General features: G+C 37.2%; 1 protein-coding gene across 2 annotated transcripts in view; it reads left to right on the plus strand.

The window, feature by feature from the left end:
* The window catches only part of ARFGEF1 (ADP ribosylation factor guanine nucleotide exchange factor 1), a 98,689-nt gene that overhangs the window by 65,060 nt on the left and 15,761 nt on the right, over positions 1–17,868 (plus strand). For both annotated transcript variants that reach the window (XM_064651363.1, XM_064651369.1), the window contains 12 exons: positions 21–192; positions 1,376–1,527; positions 5,824–5,952; positions 9,086–9,244; positions 9,556–9,706; positions 13,214–13,304; positions 14,389–14,429; positions 14,517–14,686; positions 15,299–15,450; positions 15,613–15,785; positions 16,779–16,939; positions 17,593–17,723. In XM_064651363.1, the coding sequence (XP_064507433.1) occupies positions 21–192; positions 1,376–1,527; positions 5,824–5,952; positions 9,086–9,244; positions 9,556–9,706; positions 13,214–13,304; positions 14,389–14,429; positions 14,517–14,686; positions 15,299–15,450; positions 15,613–15,785; positions 16,779–16,939; positions 17,593–17,723 (1,682 nt within the window). The remainder of the gene's footprint in view (positions 1–20; positions 193–1,375; positions 1,528–5,823; positions 5,953–9,085; positions 9,245–9,555; positions 9,707–13,213; positions 13,305–14,388; positions 14,430–14,516; positions 14,687–15,298; positions 15,451–15,612; positions 15,786–16,778; positions 16,940–17,592; positions 17,724–17,868) is intronic.

Raw genomic sequence — 17,868 nt, forward strand, 5'->3', positions numbered from 1 at the left:
AGCTATTTTCTGGATTTCAGGTTAAGAATAAAATGACAAAAGAACAGTATATTAAAATGAATAGAGGTATCAATGACAGTAAAGATCTCCCTGAAGAATATTTGTCTGCTATCTATAATGAAATAGCTGGAAAGAAGATTTCAATGAAGGAAACAAAAGAATTAACAATACCCACAAAATCTAGTAAACAAAGTAAGTAGTTGTAATATTAGCTTTCTTCAAAGTTTTGGCTCTTCAGTTTCATTAAGTTCTTATTTTTAAAATGAGAGTTCAATGAAGCAAACACCACGCAACTCAAAATGAGTTAATTTCATATCCTCTTCCATTTCACATAAATGCATGATGATGCCTGATGCTTGATGGTGTTAAATGCACCTGCTTATTTTCACTTCCCTTTGTATCTGAATTCCTGACGATTGGTGCACTCACCATGGAGAGAAGGCAGGTTTTGCTGTTGAACAGCAACACAGGGAAATTTAAGCTTGTGAAATAAGTGTTACCCATAAGCACAGTGCAGAACACTGAGTGGGTCTTCTATTTCTGTAGTAACCATTGTGATTTCCTGTAATAACCAGTCTTTCATCCTCAAAAATTTTGCAATATTTGGTTTGTAGGGCACTAATTTATGCACTTTTAAAATGAATTATCTTTTCCTCTCTCAAATACCAGAAAAACTTTTTGTGTTTTGCACAGCATGAAAATTTAGGTGTTATTCATTCTAGCTTTTCTACAGAGAACATTAAAGAGACTTGACTTTTTCCCAACATATTTGTATACTTTCAAGTCCTATGTTAGCCTTATAAGCAGAGTGCTTGTAGGAAACTTGCATGTGACTAAAAGAATCCATCTTGTTTTCAGTATTCATTCAATTAATGCAATGTTTTATTGTAATTTTTAAAAAGCTTATTATTGCATGCTTCTTGGGTTTCACTGTCTTGATGAGATGGAGATTCCATTGTAGAAATGAAAAGGTGATTAATGTAGTTCTCCTTCAGAAAAAGGATGTCCAGTTATTTTTATTCTTATTTTGTGTGCTAATAGATTACTATGAAAGGTTTCTTCACTTTGAATTTAGCTTTGGGGATGTGATATTTATGCTGTCAGTTGAGGTGATGGAGAAGAAATCTTTGTTGTCCAAATCTTAAAATTCTGTAAAGGTTTAAAAGTAGGTTACATTTCACACATTAGTTTGCCTTAAGTTAAATTTTATCTGTATTGTAAAAGAAATATCTTGCTGGTGTGGTAACTTGAAAATGTAAAGCTAATGCAAAAATTGCATCTGAGTATTGCAGTTAATGAAAAATGTGAAATGATTATATTCCTAAAGACACCACTACTAAAGATGCACAAATGAGAGGAAAAAATGTGTTTACAGGTGTTGCTAGTGAAAAGCAGAGAAGACTCCTTTATAACTTGGAAATGGAACAAATGGCTAAAACAGCTAAAGCTCTTATGGAGGCAGTGAGCCACGTTCAGGCCCCTTTTACTAGTGCAACACACCTGGAGCATGTGAGACCCATGTTTAAGGTGAGATACATATTTAATATGAAGAATATCACAGTTTCTTAATAAAAAAATACTGACTGATAGGATTTATTGAAAATACCAAAGATTTATATCTGCTATCTTTTGATCATTTTTTAATCATCATTAAGTTATTTAAATTGCTTCAGGAAAGAAAGGATTTTGAGCCTTCTAATCTAATTTAATTAACCGTGGAATTTAAGAAGTTTCAGGGCTGATGGAAGTAGCATCTTGGTACAGTGGAGGAGTTAAAGGGAAAAACCTATGAAGAATAGCTAAAAATTTAAAATGTTAGCATTTTTATTTCAGGTGTAGAGGTATAGTCAAAAACCAGATTTATAAAAGTGAGAAATTACTAATTTCAGTTCATTGATTTGGCTCCCTCTTACTGCTCTAGGGGAGGTTACTTAATTGTGTTTTGGGGGAGCAGTTATCAGAACAAACTTTTATCTGATTTTGTTTGTGGCAGATTATTATTTTAGACAAGCTAAGACTCTTAGTTTAGGAGGAGGTAGCTGGACCTATATTAAACTATTATTCGAAATACCTGTTTTTGCTCTTGTGTAGGTACAAATCTGTCTGCATCCCAAATGCCTTTTCCATACCAATGATTCAGATTCATAGATACAGTCATTCAGTAGTGTATGATGCCTCAGTGTGATCTTGGATGTGGTCTCTGGCATAACTAAGTCATAGCAGTTATCTGCCACTGAAATAAACTGTTGTGCCCTTTACCACGTGCTCTCATTTGCGACCCTTTGTGCAAGTTGTGGTCCTCACATGACCCCTTTGTGAACTGCCACAGGGAGGTGAAGTTGCAGACTGGTACCGTTACAATAAACTAATGTAGCATCCCTGGAGGGATGTGTTGTGAGGTCAGGTGGAGCTCCAAGCCCAGGCTCAATAATCATAGAAGCATTTAGCTTAAAAAAGACCTTTAAGAACTTTGTTTCCAATTGTTAACCCAGCACTGCTAAGTCCACTACTAAACCATGTCCCCGAGTGCCACATCTACACGTCTTTTAAATACCTCTGGGGCTGGTGACTACACCACTTCCCTAGGCAGACTGTTCCAACATTTTTCAACTCTTTCTGTGAAGAAATTTTTCCAGATATCCAATCTAAACCTCCCCTGGTGCTACTTGAAGTCATTTCATAGAATCATAGAATCGATTGGGTTGGAAAAGACCTCCGAGATCATCGAGTCCAACCCTTGGGCCAAATCCAGTCCATTTACTAGATCATGGCACTCAGTGCCACGTCCAATCTGCGTTTAAAAATCTCCAGGGATGGTGAATCCACCACCTCTCTGGGCAGCCCATTCCAATGCCTGATCACTCTCTCTGTAAAGAATTTTCTCCTGATATCCAACTTAAATTTCCCCTGGCGGAGCTTAAGCCCGTGCCCCCTTGTCCTATTGCTGAGTGCCTGAGAGAAGAGACCAACCCCCACCCGGCTAGAACTTCCCTTCAGGTAGTTATAGACGGTGATGAGGTCACCTCTGAGCCTCCTCTTCTCCAGGCTAAACAACCCCAGCTCCCTCAGCCTCTCCCCATAGGACTTATGCTCCAGTCCCTTCACCAGCCTTGTTGCTCTTCTCTGGACCCGCTCCAGCACCTCAATATCCTTTCTGAACTGAGGGGCCCAGAACTGAACACAATACTCAAGGTGTGGCCTCACCAATGCAGAGTACAGGGGAAGGATCACTGCCCTGCTCCTGCTGGCCACGCTATTTTTGATACAGGACAAAATCCCATTGGCCTTCTTGGCCACCTGGGCACACTGTTGGCTCATGTTGAGCTTCCTGTCAATTAGTACCCCAGGTCCCTTTCTGCCTGGCTGCTCTTCAGCCACTCTGTGCCCAGCCTGTAGCGCTGCATGGGGTTGTTGTGGCCAAAGTGCAGGACCCGGCACTTGGCTTTATTGAACTTCATCCCATTGGAATCAGCCCATCTCTCAAGTCTATCCAGATCCCTCTGTAGAGCCCTCCTGCCTTCCAGCAAGTTGACACTCCCTCCCAATTTGGTGTCCTCTTGTCCTATCACGTGTTACTTGAGAGAAGAGACCAACTTCTTCACCAGCATTATTGCCCTTCTCTGGACATGCTCTAACACCTCAATGTCTTTCTTGTCATGAAGGGTCCAAAACTGAATGCAGTGTCTGAGGTGCAGCCTCACCAGTGCCGGGTCCAGGGGAACGATCACTGCCCTGGTCCTGCTGGCCACACTATTTCTGATACAGACCAGGATGCCATTGGCCTTCTTGGCCACCTGGACACACTGAGGATATAGCTGTGGGATTGCTGTCCATGAGGCACACTTCTGAGTTCTTTGTCACCTTATTAATAAAAGTAGTATAGCATTCTGTCTGTACAGAGGAACACTTATTTTTCCCTTTTAAAAGGTCTACTTTCAGGGTGTCACTTGGTAGAGGTATACTGTACATCCCCTCTGTTGACTTCTTTAAGACTGAAATGAAATCACCTGCATGCAGGCATCTGTAAAATTTGTAGTCTATTTTTTCTTAAAATACCAGCCCTAGTACTTCCTAGCCTTTAGTTTCTGAAAAGTACATTTGCAAAGTCCATTTTCAAAGGAGCAAAATATGAAGCATCAGGGTAAGTTAACACCCTTAACATCTTTTGTGAAGGTGCTAAGAATTAGAAGTGAGGATGTTCATGAACTAATTAAAGTACTGAGGACACTGTGATGTGTCTGACAGAGCTGTCTTCTCAAAAAAGTGAGAACTGTGAAATTTAAATACTAAGTTTCACATCTTTAGACTTTTTAAAATTTTTATTTCAGCAAAATTTTATAAATTTTATAAATTTTTGAGTATCTCACCTATTGATGTCCATGTAAGATTGATCGTTATAACTGTATTTACAGATAGATTTGCTAAATTATGAAAACAGCAAAAATTTCCTTTATGCATCCGCCTAAGCAGCCCAAAGTTGATTGTCTGGTTGATTTCACCCTTATTGACAAAACAGGGTGTCAATTTATGTGTATTAAAAATAACAGCATAAATAAAGTGTATATACAGATCATTAGATGGTTCTTAAGAAAGTATTTCAGTTTTGTGATTTTTTAAGATTAGTTTTGGTTTCAGCAGGAATGAAAAATTAGGAAGGCGATGAGAAGAAACATACACTTCTGAACATAAAATCATAGAGTAGTTTGGGTGGGAAGGGACCTTTAAAGGTCATAAAATCAGGAATTAAATCCTGGATCTAGGAATTCATCTGATGCCTTTAATACTGTCCCACAGATACCCTTTGGTACATGCAAGTGTTAAATGCTTTTCTGAGGTAGTGCATTTTGAATTGCTGGCTTAAATTAAACCAGAGCTCTGTGGTGCATCATTTTACTATGAAATTAAGTGTGAAATCTGTACTCCCTGCTGTGCCCATTGAGTCTGTATTTCATCTGGGGTGACTTCAGGTAAAATGATTTTGAAAATTGTTCTGGGTACCATGAGGTTTCCTCTCCATAAGGACATGTAGTTATGGCAGGTTCCCTCTGCATCTTCTGATTGATTTTTCTGCCAGTGGGAGAGGGAGCCTTGACAACAAAGACAGAACCATGTAGAGTCTCTTGCAATAACTTCAGTTGAGTGTGTTGTACCTCCAGTCCCACCTAAGGCAAGAGAGATGGAAAACATCAACAGTGGCCAACAAGAACATGGAGGGATAAGGGCAAGAAACTTAAGAGCAGATTCATGTCCTGTATTTCTTATTGTTGTCTTACCATAATTTTAGTGGAATTAATAAAGTTTGCCCTATTTTCACTGCCTTCTTTTCTTTCCCTCTGCTGTTATCAGGATAAGCTAGTCTTATTTAAGTACTTTTCATCGTAAAGGAATCTGCCATGTGCTGTATTGGTTTTTGCAATAACTATCAACTCTTATCTCTCTTTCTCAGTGTGCAAAGATAAAGGTTGTCCTGGGAATACCAAAGTTCCAGTAGACATCTAACTGACGTAGCTTTAGGGTTTGGGTTTTCCTACAATCTGAGGATGGTTGAGTGTGCTGATTGCTGAGGGAGAGGACGAGTGCTTCTGAGGGAGGTGCCAGTCTGTGTTACTCCTGTCCTATTCTCACATCTCGTCTGACCATACTTTATGCTATTCGATGTCTCATGCCTATCTATTCTATTTCCTTTTTGGCAAAAGGCAACTTCAGGATAATGATGTGAGTTGAGGATGGAATTTACACTCTAGCAACATGTCGAAACTATAACATTCCCTTCAAATACTAACTTAAACTGCTAACATAACACTTATTTTGCATACGTTCCAGTTGGCATGGACACCTTTTCTAGCTGCATTCAGTGTGGGTCTGCAGGACTGTGATGACACCGAAGTTGCCTCTCTTTGTTTAGAGGGTATACGATGTGCAATCCGGATTGCTTGCATTTTCAACATTCAGGTAAAAAAATATAAGATTGAGACAATACTTTGATTTATGTACCAGCAAAATGTTAGTGGGATTCTAAAAGTCCTTGTTGCTGAAGTTATTGCACTGCAATACCTAGAGTCTGCCTCCTTCTGCCATTACTACTTCATCTGATATTTGACTAGAAGTGTAAATAAAGTTACCTTTCTTTTTCCTGGTGTTTTGTGGTAAGTTCTTCCATACCTATATACTGAATTTTTGTTTCCGTATCAGTTGACTACTTTTAAGTCAAAGTACTTTCTTTTTAGCTTTCTTTCTAGTTCCAAGCTGTTTAGCTTTGTTGTGGTGCTTCCAAAAATGAGTCTTTCTATCGTGTTTCACAAGTAAAATTGTATCTCTGTGAACTCTATTTGAAGTATTGTTCTCAACTTCAGAGAGATTATACTAATACAAGACTTCTATAATTGGATGCCATTTTAACAGTTATGGCACTGGAAATGTTATTCCTGATGCGATGCATGAATGTATCTTGCATTAAGCACAATGCCAAGAATTCCAGACTCTCTGGCTCCAGAGGGTAATTCTGATTAAATTTGGACTTTTTTTGGCTCCATTTTTTTCCATTAAAAAACCTTGGTAGTGAAGGTACAATTATGTTATTGTAGATAATTAGTTAATAAATGAAATAGTGGTCTGCTGTAAGTCCATCATAGGGGTAGCTGAAGAGAGGGGCAAGCAAAATTCATGTTTGACATTGCATTATTTCATGTGTACACTGAAAACATATGTAAATAAAAAAACCCCAACCAAGAACCCTGTAAGATTAAGTTAAAAATGTTAAACTATGATATGATAGTGAATGCTTTCCTTCCTTCTCCTCTTGCACTTGTATTTGGCAAATTAGATAACTTTTTATTGCCAATGGAAAAAGTCCCATCGGGACCTCTTATACCGCTGCTTAGAAAAGCCCATTTGAGATCATGTAAGATTTCCTTCCTCTGTCTTTCCACTTAATTTCTGCATCATCACCACCTGCCCCCAGACTGAACAGACTTAAAAATTTGATTAACAAAGCCTTCCCTGGAGTCTGCAGCTGGTCTGTGTAATTCACATTCCTGTTATTTTTGTTTCTAAGCTGCAAAAGTGAAACTGGTACAAATATCAGTTTCAGCAGCTGCAGAGTTTAGCTCCCAGTCCTGCAGTTGTCTGCCTTGTGTGGCGAGGGCAAGGACATGCTTGCTTACACTCAGAAGATCCCCATGCTCTAGTAATACCCTTCAACTGGCTTGGGACAGACTTACTTGAACTGGAGGTGTTGCAAAACCAAGTTTTTAAATTTCAGAAAATGAGAAGTGTTGCTTTTGAATTTTCTATGTAAAGGATATTCCTTCTTTGTTTCCAATGGGAATTCTGCTTTGTTGATATCATTAAAAACAGTACTGGCTTGTTGACGATTTCAGTATGTTATAGAACTGTTCCATTGCACAAAGCAATGATTAGATGGCATCTTGTCTGACTCCAGAGGCCAAGTAGCTCTGGTGGTTTGAAGCAAACTGGCAAATCTGTACTTAAGCTGATTTAAGGATCTTTTTTGTTGGAATCAAGTTTTTCCTCCAGTGCTGGCAACCTTTCTATTTCATTGAATAAACATACAGAAATTAAGATTGGTGTCTAGTAAGAGTTAACATTAATTTACACATCTTGAGAGATGTTGATGCTTTTAGTTTTAAGAAAGTTTTCAAAGTACACAATTGTCGTGGTTTGAAACCATGACAACAATTGAGTTTAAGCTATGCATGTTCACCTCTAAAACCTGAATTATAGATTCTGGTTTTAATTATTTATGCTTCTTTATCTTAGACTGTCACAGAGTCTGACTTTTGTCTTTAAGCATCTAAGCCGAGATATGCATCAAAAGAATGTACTTAATCTGCTTATATCATCTGGTTTTAGTTTTTGGGTGATGGACACATTGTTTAGTTGTTTTTCTCCTACATTGATGGCTTAGAAAAAGGGGCAGAAGGGGAATATCTGTATGAATAGGTAGAACTGAAAACATTTTCCAGAAGATACACATTTTGTAGACTCTAAACCTTCATTGCTGAGTATGCTTTCTTTGAAATTTCCATTTTTCTGTGCTTAGACATCATTTGCTGTGCCTTTGCCAGCCTACCCTGCAGTAGTAGTTGGATTTGAACATGGCAGACACGTTGTGTGGATCTGTGATAATCCATCCCTTCTATCATTGCCCGCTGTTGTGGTGTTCATGTTTCCTCTGGGAAATAAGCATTCTTCCTGGGATATTTTTTTTTTAATATTTTATATTTGGTTGGTTTATATTCTCGATTATTTTTTAACTTGGAAACAGCCCTAAATATCCAAGCAGTTAAATGTATTTTGTAATTGTCATTTGTTTATCTGGTGTACATTTCACTTATACACAACAGGAGAGTAAAATGCACATGTGAGCTCAACTGTAATCCCCTTTTCACTGTTTTAGTTGGTTCATATAAGATCTGAAGAGTTTCCTTTGTTGTTTATAGGACATCATAAAAATTGGGTAACTACACGCAGAACCTTTTTTCTTTTGTGAGATAGATTTCATCTGTCTAGATTATGGTCACTTGCTGTTTACTTGCCTGTGATGCTTACCTCAGAAGATTCTGAGGTGCTCCAAACAATGTGGATTAAGTCAAATACATTTTGAGCAGTTCTGTGGAATTGGCAAAACGTGCCTTTTAGATACATTACGTAGACTCTGTTGACAAAAAAATCCTGCAACTATAGTGTGTCTGCTAGGGCAGCATTTTCAGAGTAGGTCTGAGTATTGTACAAGAATATTAAAAGCTAAGCTAAGTAGCCACATTTATTTTGAAACAGCATCCTATTTTCCAAAAAAGCCCCCCAAAAAGACCAAACCAGAAACCTAACAACAACCTATGTGTTCTGTGCTGTCAGACGTTACACTTCATGAACAGAAGGAACCTGATTTTTATCCCACAGCTTACTATACAAGAACATAAGATATTTTCACTGTGCTTCAGAAATTCAGTTCTAGGAAGAGAAAGGTAAATGGTATAGTTGATGAAACCACACAGACTGTACTAAGATGAAGAAACAGAAAAAATACTTACGAGAATTTTGGGTTTTTCCCTCCCATTTCCAGCTTGAAAGAGATGCCTATGTTCAAGCATTAGCAAGATTTACGTTACTTACAGTGAGTTCTGGTATTACTGAAATGAAGCAGAAGAATATTGACACCATTAAAACTCTCATCACGGTGGCTCATACAGATGGAAACTATTTAGGAAATTCCTGGCATGAGGTAAAAGTCATTTGTATTTAAACTGTAAGACAGCGTGTTTACTGATTTTTGACCACAGCGGTGTACTTGTTCGTGCATAAATACAGTGGTTTTCAGATAAGTACCAAGTATATACTTTTGTGCATATATTATGCAGCCAATTAAAGTAGCAAAACATCTCTAAATTAATATTCATTTTAGACAAGAACAGAAATAACTTTTCTGACCTTGAGTGTTGAGAATTTTTTTCTTTTGAAGATTTTTATTTATCTATTTTTTACTATTTAAAACTGCTTTTTGTTGATAAACAACTTCGTTATTCTCTGGAATAGATTCTGAAATGCATCAGTCAGCTTGAACTGGCACAGTTAATAGGAACTGGAGTAAAACCTCGCTACATCTCAGGGACAGTGCGTGGCAGGGAAGGTTCTTTTACTGGAACAAAGGATCAGACACCCGATGAATTTGTGGGGCTGGGACTGGGTAAGTAATGCAGATATGAAGTATTTCATTTAACTGACTTTGTTCACAGCTGTTCAGGTTTGTCCTTTGTGTTCATTCTTGTTGACTGGGAGGTTCAGACAGAAGACCATAAAATAGTCCTCATAAAACTCCTAGGCTTTTAATAGATCTGTTCCAATTTCTGGAATATTTGGTTTGCTCTGTTAAATATTATTGCCAGGGTGGGAGAGTAGGAAATTTAAGATTTTATGTTATTAATTTCTATTAAAATACAGCTGACCAACTTAGAACGGCTCACATATGGTACGACCAGATTTAATAATATTGCAGCGTTGGTGCGCCAAGTATTTTACCAAACAAGCAAGTTAGTATGTGTAGGTTAAGCATCTGTTGTGAAGCTTTGTGAGAAATATGTAGAATTCAAACCAAGTGGGAGATTAATTTAGCTTAAATTCTGAGCTGCCATTTCTTTCCTCTCTTGGTTACTTTGGTGCTGAGTAAGTGCCTTTTTTAGGTTGACCTGAGCACCAAAATTTACTCCATAAATGAGATGTTTATTATTCTATTAAAATATATAGCGGTCTTACCTTAAATTATCTTCAAAACAGTGGGGTTTTCTTGCGGGGTTGTTGTTTGTTTGTTTTTTAAAAAGGGAACACAGTTACATATATATACAGGTGTAGCGTATTAGGAAACTCTAGAAGCATCAAAGTGTATATGTATAAATGTATCTGACTGCTAAAAAGTTTCAGTTTTTGTGATACTCAATATCTCCTGCCTTTCTAAACTTCACCCACAGCCAGGCAAAAACCTTGTCTTCCCTCTATTTTTTGTGTAACTTTTTTTTAGTAGTAATGATTATTTTCCTGTTTTCCCCCATCTTAGCTCCCAGATTAGTCCTAATCATCCAGCTTTGTTTTCTCCTCAGACAGTTTTTCTTCTGCAGTCAGTCTTTTTCTTTCCCTTCTGCTTTCCTTTGGCCAGCCTCTGTGTACTCACCTTGCCAAGAGCTGATGAAGGGAAAACTTATGCCTGGAAATTAATGAGTCTGCCAACATCTCATATACTGAGCTTCTTCTGCCCTTCTAATATGCATCCTCCAGTTTAGTGTTCCCCAATGACCTATCCAACTTCACTGTTTCCAAATGCCGGCAGTTTCTCTACACTGAAGTGATTGGCCTCTAAAGCTTTTAAGTCCTAATAGCTCAAGAATGTAAACTGTAGTCAGGTGTCTCTAAATCATATTTGCTATCATTGGTGTAAATCCAGCTCATAAAGACTTTTTACTGCCATCAACTACATTTTTAAGGAAAATAGTTTATGCCCAAATGCATGAAGTGTTTCTCTCTGAATTGAATTTCTGGAATGCTTATTACAGTGCACATATGGAAACTTAACCATTTTTTCCTTTTTTTTTTTTTAATAATATTGCTTCAATCTTTTAGGAAAATACCTAACTTATAGGAATTTGGTTTTCTTGCACTTCGGGGCTATTAGAACATTTTTTCAACTGTTTTGGTTTTTTCCACTCCTTTCTGTAAATTGTGTTTTGCAGATAGTTTAATTTTCTGTGATCACTCCAAAGTATCCTTTGGAACTACGGGTTGCAAACGACCTTTCTATAAACCTAAATTCCTTGGAAGAACACATAGTGCATACGTCCATATATACAGACACATTTTACAGGAAAATAATTAGAGTTTAATTAGAGTCAGTGAAGTTTCAGTCTGGTGACACAGAAGCTCCATCTTTCAAGCCTGCTTGCAAACTCAAACATGGATAAACAGCAGCATTCACTCCAAAAAGCAACAGAACCAACCCCAAAAGCTCCTTTGCTCGTTTATTTCCTCAACCAGGATTCAGGTGTGGCTCTTCAGGCATCTGCATTTCTATGTCTTCATCTCTTGCATTATCTTCCTGCGGTGGCCCTTTTTTTGTTTTACTTGGGCATTTAAAGCATCACAAGCATGTGGGTTGGAAAAGTAAAAGAATAAATATCTATTCCTTTGCCTCTTTGGTAGGAATGTTGTCTTACTTTTAGTTGTAATTGTCAAATTCAGGTTTCTTCTATTCCAGTTTCTGTTCGTAAAGTTGGAAGTCAAAACCTGCTGCAGTGAGTAGGTCGTAGCCAAAGTGTACCTCTTAGGTGACCAGAAATCCTCTTTGGACAAGGGGAATCTGAGGAATCGGTTTTTTGTAAAGCAGAGTTATATAGGTGACTCTTTAGGTTTCATTGAAAGAGATTCATAACTGTTGGAATAAAAGTCTGCTATCTGCTTAGGTTTTCCAGCAGTGATGGTAAATACTGCAATAACAAGGAATTGTCATGTGGAACTGGCTGAGTTGGTTACTGTTACCTGACTTCTTCGAGATAGCCCTTCAAATTCACTTCACCAGCTGCTCATTTGATATGTTTCTTAGCTGACTCTTACCAAGCCTCAAGCTAATTGATATTGGCAGCTTGTGTGCTTACAAGAGAAGCCTTGATCAAACCCAACAGTATTATAAGTTCCTGAAATTCTAGTGTATGTATGTATGTACCAAATGTTTGGTCCATTAATGCCTTAGAAAAATACTTCAGATGGATCAGGTTATATAGATTTGTCTTACGGTCATCTCCAGCCACCTTCGAGTGTGGGTGGAGCACAGTGAGACTCGGAAGCAGACTTTTGGGAGGCAGTCTGAAATAGGAGAACTTCTTGTCTCTGCAAAGCTCTGAGAACAGAATGGCTGGCTTTCTTTAGGTCTTCTGTTCTCCCTTATCTTTCTGATAGGATACCTAAGGGGGAAAAAACCTAAATGCAGGGGATGTGGAATTAGCCAGAATGGTGCAAGATTCCTCTCTTTTTGCGATGACAATTTGAGGCAAGTTTAGAGTTTACCAGAAATTTCAGAATTTTGCTCGCTATTAGCAGTTTCTTAATATGAGATTTCCCAGATGTAGATTACAGTTTCTAGCCTCCAAAATAAATAACTGCTATTTTTATTTACAGATTTTTCTCACTATTGTGATAATTTTGCTGTACTTGAGATGTAGCTTAAAGGTGGAGTTTTGGTGGAAGCTCTTCTCCATGAATAATCTAAAATAAAACCTATCAAGATGGATTTACTCGATGCTAGTAAAATGTGAAAAGTTTCTCCGTGTGGTATTCTCTGTCATTTGTTGAATATTTTCAGTAGCAAAATTACCTAAGGTTCATTGAAAGAAGGAGAAAAAAAGATGCTTTTTGTGGTTTTTAATTTTTTTCACTTTTATCTGTTCATACAATTGCTCCAAACATGGATAATTTTCTCAGATTAATATAGTTTGTACATTGATAGAGAATCCAGTTAATTAGGACTTAGACCAACATGCAACTGTCCACTGAGATGCCCAGATCGTGCAAGGGAAATTAATAATATCCTTCTCTTTTTTGTGAATTAAAAATATATTTAATTATACTGGTATTGGCACAACTTTTCTTCCTTTTTCTTCCCAGCTCTTTCTGTGTTATCACTTACCTGTTTTTCAATTTTTGTTCACTGTAGTTGGTGGAAACGTGGATTGGAAGCAGATAGCAAGTATTCAGGAATCCATTGGAGAAACTAGCTCCCAAAGTGTTGTCGTTGCTGTAGACAGGTATTGTATTGTATTGAATTTGTTGTTGTGACCTCAAGCTTTTTAAGCACTATTTAAATCATCTATGCTAAGAATGGGACATTATTAATTTATTAATTTATTTGAAAAAACTCGATACTACAGTACTAAAGTGCTTTTTGGTTTTGGATGGGGGCTTTCCCTTTTTTTATGGATCATAGGTATTTTTGCAAGCAGGAGCACAGCAAAGATTAGGCAAGAAACCTTTTTACTTAAAAAAATTACTGCAGTAGAGTTGCAGAATGGAGACTGCTGTAGTGTCTGGTGAATCTTGATTTACTGTATATAGTAACAGATAGCAAATCTCATTTTGCCTTAGTACAGAGGGCATTATTGACAGACCCTTTCTCTCCTAAATATAATTACTGACTCCCTACTTTCCTCTAGTTTATGTAGATGTTGTCTGAAACGACCAAAATTATTATTCCAGTCTTCCTTTTTATGAATCACATTTATTTTACTGGATTTGGCCAGACATAATATATATCATGAACATTCCTTGTTTATATCATGAAGTACTGATGAGACTGGAGTGTTAATGGTCCCTGCTTGCTCAGCATATAAGAAATCAGAACACATCATTTTCTTAATGGTTGTCAAAATTGATGAAGAGGTATCATTTTGAAGGCTTACAAACATTTCTGTGATTGAACATAGGCAGCAAGATCGGTATCAGTTCATTGAAGGTTACCTTGTAGTAAAATCACAGTCAGTGAAGTGGAAGCTTAATGTCAAACATAATAGCTCTTTAGGTTTGCAGTGTCTCTCCCTGCTTCATAATGGGAAGTGTTTCAGGTATCTACTTGTCATGGCAGATGGGAATTGTGCGCTCTGGAGAAGCTTGGCTTCTATATTTGGGCAGGGATAATAAAAACTACTGACAGTATTCATCAGTATTTCTCCACAATTACTAACTCTTTTATAATAAATAAAAGTAATCCGAGGATGTCTATATACTGGGGGGGGGGAACCAACAAAAAAACCAAAACCAAACTTGGAATACATGTTTAATAGATGCTTTTTTTTTTTAAGAAATTGTAACAATGTCTTTAACTGCATTTTGCAGAATATTTACGGGATCTACGAGGTTGGATGGAAATGCTATTGGTAGGTTTTATCTCTTCCCCACCCCACCCACTCCTGTAAACTAAACCTTGGAAAAATACTGCATTAAAATCTGTGGTTGTTTAACAGTGGATTTTGTTCGCTGGCTTTGTGCTGTATCTATGGATGAGCTGCTGTCTGCTACCCACCCTCGAATGTTTAGTCTGCAGAAGATAGTGGAGATTTCTTACTACAACATGGGACGGATAAGGTTACAGTGGTCTAGGATCTGGGAAGTTATTGGCGATCATTTTAATAAGGTATCCCTGTTAATGATTCTACTGCATACTCCAGTTATTGATACAAATTAATTTTATTTTGAGATTTGTTGGAAAAGCACATGCTTATCTGAATTATACTGGTTTTATCGTCCTTCCGTGTAAGTACCTTAAACCAACAAAAATTGTAAAGCTGAAAAGGCGACAGAGGTACATGATATAATAAATGTGTAAAAACACAAGTATACATTGTTATTTATCATGACCTGGCTGCCATTAGTTTTGTGTTAGAAGTTTTGTGGGTGTTTTATGAAGCTTGGGATAAGATGATGTTTTCTATTCAAGTCTAAATGGATTGTTTATCAGGTGAATGGTAGATATGCATTTTTAATACAGCTATTGAAGTCTTTCCAGACAGCTTGCTTATTTTTAGAAAGTTTTAAATGCCAGGTTAATTAATGTAGAAAATAGCTGGAGCTGGTTAGGGATTATTGAATTCCATTATCAATGTGGTTTATGGAACTGGCTGCTGTGTAATTTTGTTAATTTTCCAGCACTGTTTAGTTCTCCATTATCAACTGTATAGGCAGCTCATGCTGAATCTGTAAGAATTCTGGTGTAAGCTTACCATGCATTGCTATTCTACCTTCTCAGGTTGGCTGCAATCCCAATGAAGATGTAGCTATTTTTGCAGTAGATTCATTAAGGCAATTGTCAATGAAGTTCTTGGAAAAAGGAGAACTTGCTAATTTCCGATTCCAGAAGGACTTCCTAAGACCATTTGAACATATCATGAAGAGAAATAGGTAATAACATACAATTAACTGAATTGCCTGGGATTGCAAGCATCGACTTTTGCAATTAATGTTTCAAATTACTTTTTATTAAAATCAATAGTTAAAAAATTATGCTATTCTAATTGATTATGTAATGTAGTTTAAAAAATATTATTTATTATCTTGATTTAGGTCTCCTACTATTCGAGACATGGTTGTACGGTGTATTGCACAGATGGTAAATTCCCAGGCTGCTAACATTCGTTCTGGCTGGAAGAACATTTTTTCAGTATTTCATCTGGCAGCCTCAGATCAGGATGAAAGTATAGTGGAACTGGCATTCCAGACTACAGGGCACATTGTCAGTGAGTATGACCGATATTCAGACGTCATGGAAGTGTGTGTCACTCCCGAGCCTGAAAAGCTTTGTTTGTCTGTTGACTCCACAGTCTGCGTAGCAAAGCCTGCTTCATGTTGTAGAACCAATCTACACTTTTCAACCAGTCCTCTGGCAAAATACTTACCAAAGTCATTCAATAAGATTATAGTTATCTGTCTGTCTTTATGCCTTTTAAAAAATATATGTTTGTAGCGTTCTGTAGTAAAACAAGTCAGACCTTAGATAATTTTACGTAGTGTGTAGATTTTCATTTAAGTGAAGAATGTTATGTTTTTCCCTCCAGGAAAAAAAGAAGTGTACTCATTTCAGTATTATGTTGTTTGCCTGTCTTTTTCCATGTTTCTGAATTGTGTTTGTGCATGGCCCTGTTTCAGAGAAAGTGCTGAGCTACATGGCACTATGATGATTTTAATTTTTTTTTCCTTCCCACTCTAATCTAAATCACAGGCTTTAAGGACTATAAGGGATCTCTTCATTCTGTCTCAACCTCTGCAAGTTCCTAAAACTTTTTCAGCTTTGATGAGGCATTTTTTTATCCTGAAAAGTATCTATTTCAAAACCAGGCAACATGTTGCAGAGGGGGATGTCCATTAGTAGATGTAACTCCATGCTTCGTGTAACCCTCTTAAGGTCTGGTCACGCAGACCAGTGTTAAACACTAAGCCTATCGCTCTGGTCTTGCTTAACTGTTAAATTGCCCTTCTTTAGTCTAGATGCTATCTTATTTTAAACACTTATTTACTGTCAAAATGGAATGCCCTCCAGGTGATTTTTTTTTTTTTCTTGTTAGACCATTCTTCTGGGGTTTTTTCTTTAGTTTTTCTTACTACTCAAGCATTCGACAGCACCAGTTGATGAACTGGTCTCTCATGGCTTCTGTTACAGTCAGTTCATATTAGAATTAATAGATTTTAAAGCATGACTTTTTTTTTTTCTTCTGTTCACACTTTTCTCTCAGCAATCGTGTTTGAAAAACACTTCCCAGCAACCATAGATTCTTTCCAGGATGCAGTAAAGTGCTTGTCTGAATTTGCCTGCAATGCAGCATTTCCAGATACCAGTATGGAAGCGATCCGCCTCATCCGCCACTGTGCAAAATATGTATCTGACAGACCTCAGGTATATTCTGTATTAACTAAATTGTAAGTGCTTTAGTCAATAGTGCTTTTATAAAGAAAAAATACTTGCGCTAAACTTCTTGGCTTCCCTTCAAGTTTCATGGATTAATGAGAAATATACTTTATTCAGAAACAATAGGAGTATAAAATGCCACGGGCTTTGAAAGTATCAGCAATTTCTTTTTCTTCTTTCATTCCCCTTTGCCCATCCCCATGCACCCAGTTCAACTGGTGACTGGCGTTCCTGAGAGCTGCTGGAAATCAACGTATCTCAGGATCTCTATCTACTGAGAAATGTTGTGAAGAATGGATAATGGCACAAGCAAAAATGCTTGATATCCTTAAAATATTATGATAGATCCTCACTTTCAGTGCTATCTCTATGAAAATGACAGCAAGAGACTCACACTGAATTACAAGCAAAAACTAATAATCGAATGTATAATCTTGTTTATAAGTTTATTCTTCTTAATATACTAAGCAGTACTTTGCAAAACACTTTGTCTTCTCAGTAGTATTTTGATTGTCAGCTCACCTGAAGTGTCATGATGTGATGCTAGTACAGCAGAGATTGTTATTTACAGTCCAGATTGTGTTTTATTTTGAAGAATCTAACTCCTATGACTCTCTATAACCCTGTGTTTTCTTCTAAAGGCATTCAAGGAATACACAAGTGATGATATGAATGTAGCTCCCGAAGACAGAGTGTGGGTGCGAGGGTGGTTCCCAATTCTCTTCGAGTTGTCCTGTATCATCAATAGATGCAAATTAGATGTAAGAACCAGGTAACAATCAGTATTTGTAATTCAAATTTTAAAAGGCTTAGTTTACACTTTTAAAATAGAAACAACTCTTCTACTAAATGTAACCATCATAAAATGATTTATATATTTAAATTTGGGTGATATCACTTTGGAAACACTAAACACC

This window comes from Pseudopipra pipra, chromosome 1 (genome assembly GCF_036250125.1).
Source record: "Pseudopipra pipra isolate bDixPip1 chromosome 1, bDixPip1.hap1, whole genome shotgun sequence".
Classification (NCBI taxonomy): Eukaryota; Metazoa; Chordata; class Aves; order Passeriformes; family Pipridae; genus Pseudopipra; species Pseudopipra pipra.